General features: G+C 37.4%; 2 protein-coding genes across 2 annotated transcripts; both read right to left on the reverse strand.

Moving 5' to 3' along the window:
* Positions 1-1,227: 1,227 nt before the first annotated feature.
* LOC104113388 (fructose-bisphosphate aldolase 6, cytosolic-like) lies at positions 1,228-4,003 on the reverse strand. The gene is made up of 3 exons (XM_009623538.4): positions 3,844-4,003; positions 2,397-2,624; positions 1,228-2,267 (listed from the first exon to the last, which is right to left on the reverse strand). Exons 1-3 carry the CDS (start codon positions 3,869-3,871, stop codon positions 1,447-1,449), a joined length of 1,077 nt encoding a protein of 358 aa, XP_009621833.1. The 5' UTR covers positions 3,872-4,003; the 3' UTR covers positions 1,228-1,446.
* Positions 4,004-6,326: 2,323 nt separating this feature from the next.
* LOC117280827 (uncharacterized) lies at positions 6,327-8,125 on the reverse strand. The gene is made up of 3 exons (XM_033660581.1): positions 7,976-8,125; positions 6,606-6,754; positions 6,327-6,483 (listed from the first exon to the last, which is right to left on the reverse strand). The coding sequence occupies exons 1-3, from the start codon at positions 8,123-8,125 to the stop codon at positions 6,327-6,329; spliced, it is 456 nt and encodes a 151-aa protein (XP_033516472.1).
* Between the last annotated feature and the right edge of the window lie 7,671 nt (positions 8,126-15,796).

Below are 15,796 nucleotides of genomic sequence, written 5' to 3' on the forward strand. Positions count from 1 at the left end.
AAACAGAGGAAGAAAGAAAAAAGAAAAGGGATTGTATCACATGTATATCCATGTATACCTGTATGTGAGATACATGCGTGATACATGTTTGATACATGTGTTGCAGATGAATTTTTTGAACTCGATTTTAACTACGAATTTTGATACCAAATCGGTTCAACTCACCTCCAATTTTTCTCAAATTTTGTATATTGACTCATCTATATGTTTTCAATGAATTTCAACCATACCCATTGAAAAGGGTCCTTTTTATCTTAGATTTTTAGAATCTTGTATGTATATTTTTTTGTATTTCATCACCTTATTTGCTACTTCATCCATGAAATGTTCTTTCATCTTGCATCTAATATTGCTAATCACACTTAAAAATATAGAAGGATATCTTTATGTGTGATTCTTAGAGAGAAAGAACCTTATTTATTTGGATTTTTAATTTTTATAGGTGTTTGGCTAATTTTGGTAAGTCTATGATTAATGGCTAGAAGTTGGTAAATTATGACTTATTTAGGACATTTCTGTAAGATTCCCCCCAAAGAGTACTCTGACCACGGCACCTGACTTCGGGTGTCATGTTGTATTCTTGATGCGTTTGTCAACAATATTACGTGAAATATCAATACATACACAAAATTCTGTCCGAGCGATCAGGTGGCACACCATCCCCTTTCTTCCACATAGATCTGCCCCTGATTATGACGGACTATTATACATGTTTTCTAAAAAAAGGAAAAATTACCTAAAAATAATAACATTGTATAGAAATGAGTATGTTTCATCTAACTGACCTATATATTTATATAAGAAAATAATACATTCTTCCTCTAGGCAAGTAGTCGTGCCAAGAACTACGAGAACAAAATTATGAATCTGTGGACTCAACTCAATTTAGCTCGAGTTCAACTTGTTTATCACCAATATTAACGATTAAGTTCGACTAATCTATCAAACAGCTTAAGCATTAGGGTAATACATAGCACTCATCTACTATATCATCTATACACTAGTGAAAGTGAATCTTTAAGGAATTGTAATAGTATAGCAAAACAAAGGCCATGAATTCATCATGATGGCACTATTTCTTGCTCGTTTCAACAAACTAATCTGCCTCCGCATCTTAATTGTATAGCTAAGAATTTAAGACCAGAATCCTATGAAAATGGAGCAACATTAAGCTCATGACATGCAAAACTGAAGTTTAATATGTAAAACCAAATCAACGGGCAAATATCCAAGAACAGAATCTAGATTATCATGATACGAAAAAACCCCAACAATGTCACAAAGCCGACGTTCTTTTTTATTAAATAAATCCTGTCACATACCTCATAAGGAGAAATGAGAAAAAAGCCTTAGCACTATGACCAGTAAAGGACACTCCTAGTAAACCATCCTGCAACCTCGTCATCAAAACAAAAACCAAAAAGAGGGCACAAACTGAAAATTGTCCTAATACTTGTAGTCCTTGACGTGAAGGCTCTCGGAAGCACCCTCGCTCAAGTTGGAACTACCAACATACTTTCCAAGGGTAGCCTCGGAGTTGGCCTTGCACCTTGTAAGGAATGCAGCACGGGCCTTCTCAACATTTTCCACCTTTCCACCCCAGGCTTTGAGAGTGCTCTGCTGAAGAGCACGTCCGAAGGAGAATGAGAGAGTCCATGGCCTCTTGGTCTGTAGCTTGTTCATGGCATTGAGGTTGCGGGTAGCCTCTTCCTCACTCTGACCACCAGACAAGAAAACCACAGCAGGGACAGCAGCTGGCATTGTTCGCTGCAAGGCACGTACAGTGTACTCTGCGATCACTTCTGGTGCAACTTTGGGGGATTCAGATCCAGGAGTGACCATGTTGGGCTTCAACAATGTACCCTCGAGGAGGACATGGTGGTCATTGAGAGCCTTGTAGCAAGCAGCAAGAACACGCTCGGTGACATCGGCACATTTGTTAATGTCGTGGCCTCCATCAACAAGGATCTCAGGTTCAACAATGGGGACAAGACCGTTCTGCTGGCAGATGATGGCATATCTTGCAAGGCCATTGGCATTGTCATTGATAGCAAGCTGAGAAGGTTCGTTGGCACCAATCTTGAGCACTGCACGCCATTTTGCAAACCTAGCACCAGCAGCATAGTATTTTTGGCAGCGCTCGGCAAGGCCATCCAAACCCTGAGTAGTCGTCTCACCATCGGTTCCAGGAAGCTCTACGGTACCCTTGTCGACTTTAATTCCAGGGAGAACTCCACCCTCCTTCAAGACATCAACAAAAGGCTTGCCTGCAGATACGAGTAAAAACTGTCAGAATATCATATATAAAGTACCCAAGTGCAATTATCAGGTAAGAAAAATATCATTAATCCATTCTTCACACACGAAAATACACATTACAATCCATATGAACATACCCGATGCAGTCTTCTGATAAAGGGTTTCCTCAAACAAGATAACTCCACTAAGGTACTGAAGAGCACCAGGTGTGAGGAAGAGCAGCTCTCGGAGAGCCCTCCGGTTATCCTCAACATTCTCAACATTAATACTAGATAGACGCTTGCCAATTGTGCCAGTAGACTCGTCAGCAGCAAGGATACCCTTACCAGGGGTGGCTATGTATGAAGCATTTGCGATGAGCTCATCTGCATCAATTTCAACATGCGTTGTATGTCAGTAACAAGTAACAAAACAGGGTAACTGAAGTTCATATAAAATTAAAGTATCAACGATAAACGGTAGTCACATTGACACTAACAGACCAGTGAACAAATATAACACCAATTAACAGGACACGACATTCAGAATTTAAACATTCATTAGTTTCAAGCAAGCAATTTAGATAATAACATAGAGTGAACAAATCTAAGCAGCTGGGAAGCACAGATAGGCAAAAGCTGAGTGAGCTGCAGACAAATCGAATAGCAGAGATCTAAGATTGGAGGGAAACAGACAGAAACAGACAAAAAGAAACATAATCCGCTTGTTACTCTAAGCCATTCAATGCTCAAATGTTGTGTATTTCTTTAAAATGTAGTATGGACTAAGAACATAGACAGCCATATCAAGGTCTTTAGTTTGATTTCACAATTCCCCTTATTTATAGACAAGTTGTAAGAGCTGAAAACATTCTACATCAAAATGAAACTAATTTTGTGCTTAAGGCAACAAATTAAACACAAAAGACAAAGAATCATTTGACAAAAGAACTTTTACAAAAGGAGAACAACATATTGAATCTTTATTAAGAATATGCACCTGAAGAAATAGTCAAAATCTTCAGAACACCGTATCGGAAAGAGTGATAAAACTGGCATAATCATTTGATCAGAACATTAGCAATCATTAGCTATTTAGCAAATACAGAACACTTCCAAATTAATAAGTAAAAGTTGAGACAGATAAGACTCATGCTGTCTCATCTCATTCCAAATTAGGGGGAAGTTAAGCCTATTAATCATAAAAACGTTTTCCACACATGGAAAATTTATTTTATAAAAATTAAGAAATAAATGTCCTAATGCATGCAGAAAAATAAATTATTCATTCTAGTTGAAACAACGGAGTAGTGAAAATAGTATCAACACTCTCACACGAGAGATCAGCATTTGACTTTGCTAATGAAGAGCTAGACAACTAGATCAAACTTCAAAAGAACATAACAAACCAACTTTTAACAGCAAACCCTAAGATCTGAACAAGATATCTAACAACATAGAAAAATTAGACCGATCCAGATATATAAAAAAAATTAAAGCTCTATCAACAGACACAGATTTTGGATCAAACAAAGCAAGATTCAAATTACAATCAGACAACCCGATGCTAAATTAATTAAGAAAGAGAGAAGAGCAGAAATTTTACCGGCGTATTTTCCCTTGTAGCAAGACATGGTTTTTGCCTGGGCGAAGATTGAAGAAAAGAGATACAAGTTTGGTAGACAGAGATGAGGGAAGAGTGGGGGAAAATTAGGTTTAATATAGTGCGCTAAATTTGCGACCCCTTCTGCACGAAACTGGCGGCTTTGACTTCTTACCCTCTACGAACTTGTCCTATTTTCTTATCTTAGAAAATTTAGAATTTTATTCTAGATCGTTTGATGTGCAAGTTATGCTCTAAAATAGCGATAATTAATTCCAAAATTAAATTTGAAATGAGTTTATTTTATGTTTGGTTGAAATAAAATAACGATATAACTAATTTTAATGTTATTTTTGTCCTTATAGGGAGGGATAACTAATCCCGGGTAACTTGATTCCCAATAAAGCGACCCCTAAGGGTTGTTTGATAGGGAACAAGTTATTTTGGGATTATAATAATATTATTATAATATGCAGATTAATAAATAACGGAATTATTTAGTAAATATATTTTTATTGGAAGATGGTTGGTTCATAAGACTAAAAATGTGATATACGAGGTATAATATAAATATGTATTTGGTGTACACTAGATAAGTTAGGATAAACTTTTATTTTTAATTTTAAGGGAAGATCCTTTTAGAAGGGCATCTTTATCATTTTAATATTTATTCCGTGATTAATTAATTTCGGAATTATTATTCCGCCCTCAATATATGCGATCGAACAATACTCAATTGTGGGATTAATTAATTCCTAAATAGTTATTCGTGAATTCAAAATTCAGCCAAACATGGGATAAAATAATCCCGCATCTAATTCCAAAATTATTTTTCCTTATTCTACGTACGAAGCGTCCCCTAATTATAATTAAAAAAATACTATTATTATGCGAGGTACCAAATAGTAATTGTCATACCTAAGACTAGTTTTGTAGCCCCTTAGAAATTCAAGCTCACTTTAAATGTTTAAGGCTGATCTTATATAGTCTAAAGGCGAGTTAAACTCCAAATTTCAAACCAGCTAAAGATTAACTAAAATTAGTAAAATTTAGTCAATATAGTTTAATATGCTTGTGAGTTGTGATTATTAGAGGCTTTTTGGAATAGTTTAGAAGTCAAAGTCAGATTATGTACATCAACAAGAATAAAGTGAAGAAACAATATATACTTTTCAATATTCGAGAAGCAATACAATGAAAGCGTCTTTTTGTAATTTTGGTTTTTTGAAAAATCAAAATATAGAACCTTAGTTACTTGTGACAAATGGGAGATCTTATAGGGTATTATAGAATAAAGAATAATTATTTTTATGACGATCAACAAATTGACTTCCTTACAAAAACTTTCGGGTCGCAAAAAAAGAGGTATAGAAACAATTATAAAGGCAAGCCACATTGAGATTAACGTCCATATGTACCACAAATCCAAAATCTTAGAAAGAGCTCCAGTAAAGATGATAAGTGATGACAATAGTGAAGTTACCACTTGGAACATGTTTAATTTATTATTGTTGTATATAATTATTTCAATTCCCATCTTAGTAAACTAGGATAAACAAAAACAATTTACAAAAGAAGCAACTTACGCGAAAGATGCCACCAACATAACTAGCATTAAATCTTCTTTCTCTAATGAGATCTTCTTTGGTAGTTCTTCTAATAGGAAATGTTCTCGTTGGACAACCTCCATCTCTCAGCCCGATCTTATAGGTATTATAGAATAATTATTTTTATGGCGAGTAATAAATTGACTTCCTCACAAAAGCTTTCGGGTCGCAAAAAGGAAGGTTTAGATTAGATCATTAGAACAATGTTGTGCAATGACTCCAAGTAAAAAATTTGTTAAGATTTGTAGATCGAACAGAAGTGGAGAAGATCAGGTTTAGAGTTCAAGTAATTGGGCATGTTTGCAGAGAGAAGGTTCGAGAGAATTTCTTATTATCTTCTGTAAAATCTTGATACAAAATATCTGAGTCTCACTAAGTATAGTGGGCCAGATTGAAAAATACAAAACAAGAGAGAATGGGCCGGATCGGCTAATAAATACAATTGGGCCAAACTCCTAACACAACTATTAGTAAGCCCAAATCAGGTAAGTCCAACACTCCCCACCCCTCAAGTTGGAGGGTGGTAACACACCCAACTTGTCAGGCAACAACCTGTGTTGTCCACCTGTCAAACACTTAGTAAAAATATCAGCAAGTTGAGAAAATGTAGGAATATGATGAAAGGAAATAAGACCATCTGCCAATTTTGTGCGAATGAAGTGGCAATCAACCTCGATATGCTTCGTGCACTCATGAAAAACAGGTTTTTAGCAAAAAGGCAGCCAAACTATCACAAAAGACATGGATAGAGGTGGACAGATGAAGTCCCAAATCTGCCGACAAACGAACCAACCATGGAAGCTCAACCACCACTTTACTCATGGCCCAGTATTATGCCTCAGCAAAAGACAATGAGAATACAGCTTGTTTCTTAGATTTTCAGTTAATCAAACTTTCCCCTAAAGACACACAAAAATCAAAAACTGATCTGCGCGAGTCAGGGCAAGAAGCCCAATCACTGTCACAAAAGGCTTGGATAGTGAGGTCAGAAGAATCACTGAGATAAACTCCAACATCAGGTGTACCTTTCAAATACCTTAAAACATGTAAGACAACAGACATATGAGGCACACGAGGGGATTTAAGAAATTGACTCAAGTGTTGTACAATAAAATATAAACCTGGCCTAGTATAAGTAGGAAAGTTCAATTTACCAACCAAACTTCTATAGGATTTAGGCTTGGGTAGTAAGGCACAACATCAAATTTGAGTTTGACACATAACTCAAAAGGAGAAGAGACAGCAAAAGCACCAGAATAGCCATACTCAGTAACTAGCTCAGAAATAAATTTCTTCTGATGAAGAACCTTTCCATGAGGAAGCTTCTAGAACTTGATAAAGTGGACCAAGTACTCGACAAGCTTCTTCATGATCATCAACTCAATGCAACATCTAATTTTTCTGTTTCTATTTTTAGAAATAATGTGCAAGATGCTTCCATTTCTGACCATTCTAGTAAGACTACACACAATAAGGCTACTTTACGTATTGTTCCTGTTATTCTATGTAATGATAAGTAGAGCATAAATAAACATGATGTTCTTTGGCATTATAGATTAGGACATATTCTATTTTTTAAGATGAAAACCATCCCTTCTATATCTGGTAATTTGTCTTCCAAGCAATCTTTTGTATGCCATGTTTGTCCATTTGCTAGGCAGGAAAGATTACCCTTTCCAGCTAGTACTACTACTTTTGCTTCCTTATTTGAGTTAATTCATGTTGACACATGGGGTCCCTACCATACTTTGACTTATTCTAGAGCAAAATACTTTTTTACCATTGTTGATGACCATAGTAGAGCTATTTGGACTCACTTGTTACATGCTAAAAGTAATGCATTTATAATTTTATTTTCATAGTAAAAACACAATTTAACCTCTCTATTAAAAATGTTAGAAGTGATAATGCCTTAGAAATTGGACTTTCCAATTCTTTCCTACAATACTTCGCACATAATGGAATTATTCATCAAATTACTTATTCTCACACATCTCAACAAAATAGAATTGTTGAAAGAAAGTACAAATACTTACGTGAGACAGCTATAGCCTTGTTGTACCAATCTAAGCTACCAATAAAATTTTAGGGAGATTGTATTTTAACAACCACTTATTTGATAAATAGATCCCTCCACCATTTTACATAACAAATCTCCATTTGAAGTGTTTTATGAAAAGTTGCCTTCTTATTCATATCTTAAACCTTTTGGGTGTCTTTGTTATGCAACTGTGCCTAAATGTGAGAGAAATAAGTTTGATTCAAGAGTTGTACCTTGTGTTTTTATTGGTTATCCATTTGGTAAGAAAGGTTACAAATTGTACAACTTATCCACTAAGTGTATCCTTGTCTCCGGGGTGTAATATTTCATGAGCCTGGTTTCCCTTTCATGTTATATTCTTCTTCCCCTTCCAGCTACTTTCCATGCCCTACTTTTGTACCTGTTTCACCTAATGTTGATGATCTTATTTTATATATTAATCATCCCCATTCTTTTCCTGATAATACATTGTCTCCTAATAATACACCTTCTGCTGATGCCTTTCCCCTTCTGTACCTTCTGCCTTTCCTCCTACTAATGTCATTCCTTCTGGACTTCTTTCTACCTCTGCTCCTTCACACTCTTCCTCTCTCCTTGCACCTAGAAAGAGCATCAGAATCACACATTGCCCTCTCATATTAATGATTTTGTTTTCCAACTTCCTCCTTCCATTTCAAGCTCCGCTATTTTATCCCTCTCTGCTGCACACATAGCTGAAGTTGAGTCTCATTCTTATTCTCAGACCGCTACCAGTTTAGTTTGGCAGGAATCCATGAGAAAAGAATTTGAGGCCTTAGAAGCTAATAACACTTGGTCCACAGTTGAATTGCCTAAGGGTAAGAAGTCTATTGAGTGTAAATTGGTATATAAAATTAAGTACAAGGTTGATGGGAGTGTAAAAAGATATAAAGCAAGGTTGGTAGTGAGGGATGATATACAAGTTGAAAGAATTGACTTTCATGAAATATTCTTTCAAGTTGTTAAAATGTGTACCATTAGGTGCTTAGCTGCTTTTGCCATTAAGAAATAATAGTTTTTGTATCAGTTGGATGTTAATAATGCTTTCCTCCATGGGGACTTAGATGAGGAGGTGTATATGAAGCTTCCCCAAGGCCTCACAGTTATTTCCTCTTCCCAATCTGCTTCTTTTTTGGTTTGTAAGTTGCAAAAATTTCTTTATGGTTTAAGGCAAGCCTCTAAGCAATGGTATGCCAAGCTGTCGCGGGCACTTTGCACTAGGGATTATACACATTCTTTAAAGGGAAAAGGGCCAAATATACCCCTCTACTTTCATATACTGTCTATATTTAACCTATGTTATATTATCGGGCCAAATTTACCCCTACAATCAGCAAACTTTTAAAAATACCCCTTGATCTGTTAAGTAATTCAAAATCTCCCAAATTTCTTTTATTTAAATCACTTGTTATTCTTCTTGGTCCACTATTTTTGAAATAATTGGCATTCACCTGCTTTTTGAATTAGAGAAATTATGTAGCTTTTCTAAATTCTAAAAGTATTTACAACATTCCAATTTTAATGAATTCATTTGCACCAAATGTATAAAGATTTTGCAAGTATTAGTGATTGAAGTTGAAGTTACTCGGAGACTTTATATTGTCTTATTCAACTTTGCTTTAATTAAATGCCTACACATTTTGCACTCTTAAGTTAGTCGATCGAACTCTATACTAACCAGGCAATGACAAAATATATTTGAATATACATGTACATACATGATGATCAATTGCATATAATACACCATAAATAGACCCACTAAATTCTACGATGTATATATGATTGAAAAATAAATAAAATTTTTAACCAATTTTATTTATTACAAAAGGAGAAATGGGTGCATTGGTAATAAAAAAAATTATGAATAATTTGTATAGTCTAATAACTTTAGCATTCACACCAATAGTAATTTTTAAAATTAAAATAGTAGACCAAGAAGAACAACAAGTGCTTTAAATAAAAGGAATTTGGGAGATTTTGGATTATTTAATAGATCAAGGGGTATTTTTAAAAGTTAACTGATTGTAGGATTAAATTTGATCCAATAGTATAACAGTAGGGGTAAATTTAGCCCGATAGTATAATGGATGTTAAATGCAGACAATATATGAAAGTAGAGGGGTATATTTGGTCATTTTCCCTTCTTTAAATGATTACTCTCTTTTCATTAAGAGGTCACATTCATCTACTGTGTTTCTTGCTGTCTATGTGGACGACATTATTCTCACTGGGGATGACCTCAAGAGATCACTACCCTAAAAATGTTATTAGATGATCAATTTAAAATCAAAGACTTAGGATTGCTCAACTATTGTTTTTGGGAATTGAGCTGTTTTATGCTGATTCTAGGGTTACATCTTCTTAATAAATATTATATTTTTAAGTTTGATCATATGATGTCTGATTTGCAATAATCTATTTAGCTCAAATTCCGGTCTAATAATTCCATTTCCACATCAGCAAATAGTAGTATAATTATTATTGAATTCCTCCAAGCTAAGGCATATTTTAGTTCAAAACAAGAAAGAGACTAGAAGAACTCTTGTGATCAGGGGCGGATCTATTCAGTCCCGAGGTTTCGATCAAAACTTTATATATGTATGTATATATACTTAAGAAATAATATAAATGATTAAATTATTACCCGCGTTAACAGAAATATCCAAGGTGCCAGTGGCAAAATGTTGTCTTTTCCTCCTGCAAGATGAAAGTTCGAACCCTGGTACTGTCATTCACTACAAAAATATTTGTTTTTTGTTTTTGCTTGCTGAAGTCTAAAGAGTAAACACGCACAAGTCACACATAAGGCACACTATATTCTTGTTTACCGTGAGTTGACTATCTTCTTTTTTAATTCATCATTGACTTTTCTTTTATTTATTTAAGTATAAAAATATAATAAAACATCTCTTAATTTCTCTCTCTATCTAAAATAAAATCCCTCCCCAACAGAAGTAACCCATCACCTCGTCTCTCTCGTCAACTATCGCCTCTGCTTTCACATGCGCTTCTCTACTTCCATTCTTTCACTAGAGTTCAGGCCATCGCCTTTGTCCTCCAACACCCAACCATTGTAGGGCATTACAGGCTGATTCTTGTTTATTTTTGTCACGCCCCAACCTCAGGGAGCACGACCGGCGCTCAACCGAGTGAACCCGATCGAGCAAGCTTATTAAACCTTTCCTACCCGACTCATTCATAATCCAAAAAGGGATCGCATCACCATTTGTAAAACAGGGGGGATCAGTTATATAAATATATAAACGTTGCTAGTTCATTTTTGCTTATATACAATATGCCATAGTTGAGTTCCCAAAATATAACTCGATCCAACGATTACCCCAATATACATAGATGACCCACACAAACGTCTACAGAGCCTCTAAGAGTACAAAAGAGTAACATGACAATGCCGGCAACAAGGCCACATATATACCTCAAAATATGAAAACTTATACAAAAGAAGGACTACATGACCCCTGGGAGAAATAGGGCTCACCAAGACTACTGTGAGGAGAGAAAGAGAGCACCACCTATCTGCAATCGGCACTATCTATGATGGAACCACCTACATCCATTCAAAGATGTAGCGCCCCCGGCAAAAGGGACATTAGTACTGTCGAATAGTACTAGTATATAAGGCAAACACCAATCTTAGTAGAATGAATAGTGAAACAAAGAGAAGGTAGTCATAAAAATCAATAAGCGTTTCATAGAAATACAAAGAAAACACCAAGTAAGGGTCACATAGTTTCCAATTCAATCTTTCCATCTTTTTAGATTAATAATCTTTAGTGTTAAATCCACAACTCACAATGCCACCGTATTTTTACACGGAGTCCGGTTTCGGCCTAACCGGCTAAGCCATCTCAAGTGAGACATATCCATATCCACAATGTAAATCAATAATTCCAACACAAATGCCACCATGTGTACAACATGGCATCCGATCTCGGCCCGATCGGCTAAGCCATCTCACTTGAGACATAACCTCTTTCAATTATTCACTAAATTTATATTTCTTTCCCATCTTTCGTTACATGGCACAAACAGCCTCATTTATTAAGTAGTCCTTGGCACTTGGGAACATTTTACAATTCAAGTCTTTTTCCTTTTTATCCGTTCAAATAACATTATCACATAAGGCATTGCACACATAAGGGAAGGAGCTTGGAAATAACATAATTACATTCTCAAATAGCATGATGACATGGTAACCAGCTAAAACAATTAGGGAACATGAATCTTTCAATCCAACACACTAAGGCAAATAATTCTAGTACGATCAAGTTAGAACTTACACCCATCATTCGGACACCAGGAGTTCGATTCTAGGAAGAAGAGAGTTAGCCATACATACCTCAATTGCGCTTCTTTAGACTCTACAATTATCTGAAACACTTAGCAACCACAATCTATTTTAGCAATATACAAATTGAACCCATAATTAGAAAAACGTTCATAGTTCTAGCTCACTTTTTCCCCACACTCTTTATCACACATGTATGCAAGATAAACCACCCTCATACCCATGAAGTATCACCCTAGTACCCAATTATAGCTATGTTTGAAATTAAGAGCTGGGGTGATAAAGACCTTTTAGGGTGAAGAATTTTGGTGCTCTACTTGAATATTCCCAAGGCTTTGAGTGATGGTTGAAGATCAATTTGATAAAAAATTAGGCCTTCCCTCTAGAACCCTCCCTCTCACTCTAGAAATATCAGAAATGAGCTTCAAAATAGACTAAAGGGGTGTTTAAACGGAATAAGGGTCGGGTTTTAAATTAAGAAAAATGGTGCCCCGACATAGGTCTGCGGTCGCATATGTGACCGCATAATGGTTATGCGGTCCGCAAAGTGATCGCAGAAATGGCCCTCGAGGGCCTAAACTTTCAGCTCAGGTATGCGACCAGTATGCGGTCCGCATACTTGTTCTGCGATCGCATAATTCACCGCAAAACTCCCTCCGCAGAAACCCAGGAGGAATTATGCGACCGATATACGGTCTGCATATCGATTATGATGTCCGCATATCGATTATGCGGTCCGCATATCGATTATGCGGTCGCATAATCGACCGCAAAACTGACCTCAAATTGGCCAAACTTACTGCTTCACTCTGCGGCCATTATACGGTCCGCAGAGTGATTATGCGGCCTCATAATGGGCCGCAGAAACGCTTTCTTCTGTGAAACATTTTCCTCTAAGTCCGTAGGGTAATGTTCAGTCCAAAAAAGTCCGAACATAGTAACGCAGGAATCTATCTTGGCACCACGAAACCCCCGAGTTTTTGGTTAAAATTTTTACAAGTCTTTACATTCTCCCCCACTTAAGATCATTCGTCCTCGAATGAGGATCAAGGTTCACTTAATACAGCTTCAGTTATGCCACATACCAGCAGCCCCAAATTTTCCTAACTTCCTAATTTTCTGAAAATTTCGCTAGAGTTTCCTTTGTATTTAGGCCTATCCACCTGTCAGAGAGCCCCTGAAGCACACCTTAGCAACATATATAGAATTAAATGATACAACAAAATGGAAAATAACACCAACCGAAACCTCATGAGGGACATATAGCTAGAAAGGGGTGTCTTTATATTAGCCGAACAAGTGATACAAACTTTAGGGGAAACAACTTCATAGAACTATTACATGGCTGTTCAAACAAATGGGGGTACTTTTCTTTCATTTCATTCTCGGTTTCCCAAGTAGCTTCTTCGACTTATTGGTTTCGCCATAACACCTTCACGGATGCATTTTCTTTGTTTTTCAACATTCGGACCTGCCTATCAAGAATAGCAACCGAAATTTCTTCATATGACAATTCTTCACTAACTTCGATGGTCTCAACCGGCACAATAGCGGACGGATCTCCAACTACCTTCTTCAACATGGACACATGGAATACCAGGTGTACTAATAACATCTCAGGTGGTAGTTCAAGCTTGTACGCCACCTGACCTATCCTTTGAATGATTCTATACGGCCCGACATACCTTGGACTTAATTTCCCTTTCTTTCCAAACCGCATGATCCCCTTCATGGAAGATACCTTCAAGAACACCCAATCATCTTCTTTGAACTCTAAGTCTCTGCGATGAACATCCGAGTAGGATTTTTGACGACTCTGAGCAGTTTTCAACCGCTCTTTTATGATCTTAACCTTTTCCATAGCCTGATGCACAAGGTCTGGTCCTATTAGTTCAGCTTCTCCAACCTCAAACCACCTAATCGGCGATTCATCTTCTACCATACAAGGCCTCAAACGGCGCCATCTGAATACTGGCATGGAAGCTGTTGTTATAAGCAAATTCTATGAGCGGCAAATGATCATCCCAGCTACCCTTGAAGTCAAGCACACACGCATGCAACATGTCCTCAAGCGTCTGAATAGTCCGCTCTGCTTGCCCGTCAGTCTGTGGATGGAAAGCCGTGCTAAGATTTACCTGCGTACCCAAACCTTGCTGAAACGTCTTCCAGAAATTAGCTGTGAATTGGGCCCCTCAATCGAAAATGATGGAAACTGGAGTGCCATGAAGCCTGACTATTTCCTTAATATACAATTGAGCATATTGTTCCGCAGTGTCGGTGGATTTAACCGGCAAAAAGTGAGCTGATTTTGTGAGTCGATCCACGATCACCCAAATTGAGTCAAACTTACGTGGAGTGCACGGTAACCCTACCACAAAATCCATGTTGATCATTTCCCATTTCCACATTGAAATTTCTATACTCTGAGCTAACCCACCGGGCCTTTGATGCTCGGCCTTCACTTGTTGACAGTTTGAACATTTTGCCACAAAGTCCGCCACACCCCTCTTCATGTCATTCCACCAGTAAACTTTCTTGAGATCATGATACATTTTTGTAGAGCCTGGGTGCACGGAATATCTAGAAGTATGCGCTTCTGCCATGATTCTTTCCCGAAGACCATCTACATTTGGAACACATAGTCGTCCTTGGTACCGTAATGTACCATCATCCATGCCAAGAGAAAAGGACGTAGTCTTATGTTTATGAATCCCTTCCTTCAGTTGCAACACTACTGGATCACTGTATTGCTTCTCCTTGACCTCCGTCACAAGCGATGATTCCGCCCTATTTCGCACAATCACTCCCCCTTCACTAGAGTCCGTACGACGAACTCCCAAACTGGATAACTGGTGAACCTCCCGGGCCAAGGGCCTTTGACATGCCTCTAAGTGAGCCAAACTACCCATAGATTTCTGACTAAGAGCATCCGCCACCACATTAGCCTTCCCCGGATGATACAAAATGTCGATGTCATAATATTTGAGCAACTCAAGCCACCTTCTCTGCCTTAAGTTCAATTCCTTCTGCTTGAAAATGTATTGGAAACTTTTGTGGTCCGTGAATACATCTACATGGACTCCATACAAATAATGACGCCAAAGTTTTAATGCAAAAACCACCGCCGCAAGCTCTAAGTCATGAGTTGGATAGTTCTTTTCATGATTCTTAAGTTGCCTTGAAGCATATGCTATAACCTTACCATGTTGCATTAATACACACCCAAGACCGATCCTTGAAGCATCAAAATACACCACAAACCCCTCAGTACCCTCTGGTAGGGTCAATACCGACGCCGAAGTCAATCTTGATTTCAATTCCTGAAAGCTCCTTTCACAAGCATCAGACCACTGGAACTTAACCGCCTTCTGCGTCAATTTAGTCAATAGAGAGGCAAGAGTGGAGAACCCCTCCACGAACCTCCTATAATACCCGGACAAACCCAAGAAACTGCGAATCTCTGTTGGAGTAGTAGGTCTAGGCCAATCCTTCACCGCCGCAATCTTTTGAGGATCAACCTTAATTCCTTCTCCAGAGACGACATGACCCAGGAATGTAACATATTCAAGCCAAAATTCACATTTCTAGAACTTTGCATACAAGTGGTGGTGATGAAGAGTCTGCAGAACTGCCCTGAGGTGGTCGGCGTGATCCTCTCGACTTTGTGAATATACAAGGATGTCGTCAATGAATACTATCACAAAAGAGTCAAGAAACGTCCTGAAGCCTCGATTCATAAGATCCATGAAAGCTGCCGGGGCATTTGTTAGCCTGAAAGACATTACCAAAAATTCAAAGTGCCCATACCGGGTTCTGAAAGCTGCTTTCGGAATATCCTGCTCCCTTACCTTCAATTGATGGTACCCAGACCGCAAATCAATTTTGGAGAAGAACTTAGCACCTTGTAATTGGTCAAACAAATCATCTATTCTAGGCAATGGGTATTTGTTTTTGATTGTGACTTTGTTGAGTTGCCGATAA

This window comes from Nicotiana tomentosiformis, chromosome 2 (assembly GCF_000390325.3).
Source record: "Nicotiana tomentosiformis chromosome 2, ASM39032v3, whole genome shotgun sequence".
Classification (NCBI taxonomy): Eukaryota; Viridiplantae; Streptophyta; class Magnoliopsida; order Solanales; family Solanaceae; genus Nicotiana; species Nicotiana tomentosiformis.

Excerpts from the sequence above, each read along its gene's own strand:
- LOC117280827 (XM_033660581.1), bottom strand. The coding sequence starts at position 8,125 with ATGAGAGGGCAATGTGTGATTCTGATGCTCTTTCTAGGTGCAAGGAGA. Across the intron at positions 6,755-7,975 it reads GGGAAAGGCATCAGCAGAAG|GTTCTTCATCAGAAGAAATT; the intron begins GTGTATTATTAG and ends CCTCATGGAAAG. Across the intron at positions 6,484-6,605 it reads CTAAATCCTATAGAAGTTTG|GTATTTGAAAGGTACACCTG; the intron begins GTTGGTAAATTG and ends ACATGTTTTAAG.
- LOC104113388 (XM_009623538.4), bottom strand. The coding sequence starts at position 3,871 with ATGTCTTGCTACAAGGGAAAATACGCCG. Across the intron at positions 2,625-3,843 it reads CTACAAGGGAAAATACGCCG|ATGAGCTCATCGCAAATGCT; the intron begins GTAAAATTTCTG and ends AAATTGATGCAG. Across the intron at positions 2,268-2,396 it reads TTATCAGAAGACTGCATCGG|GCAAGCCTTTTGTTGATGTC; the intron begins GTATGTTCATAT and ends TCGTATCTGCAG.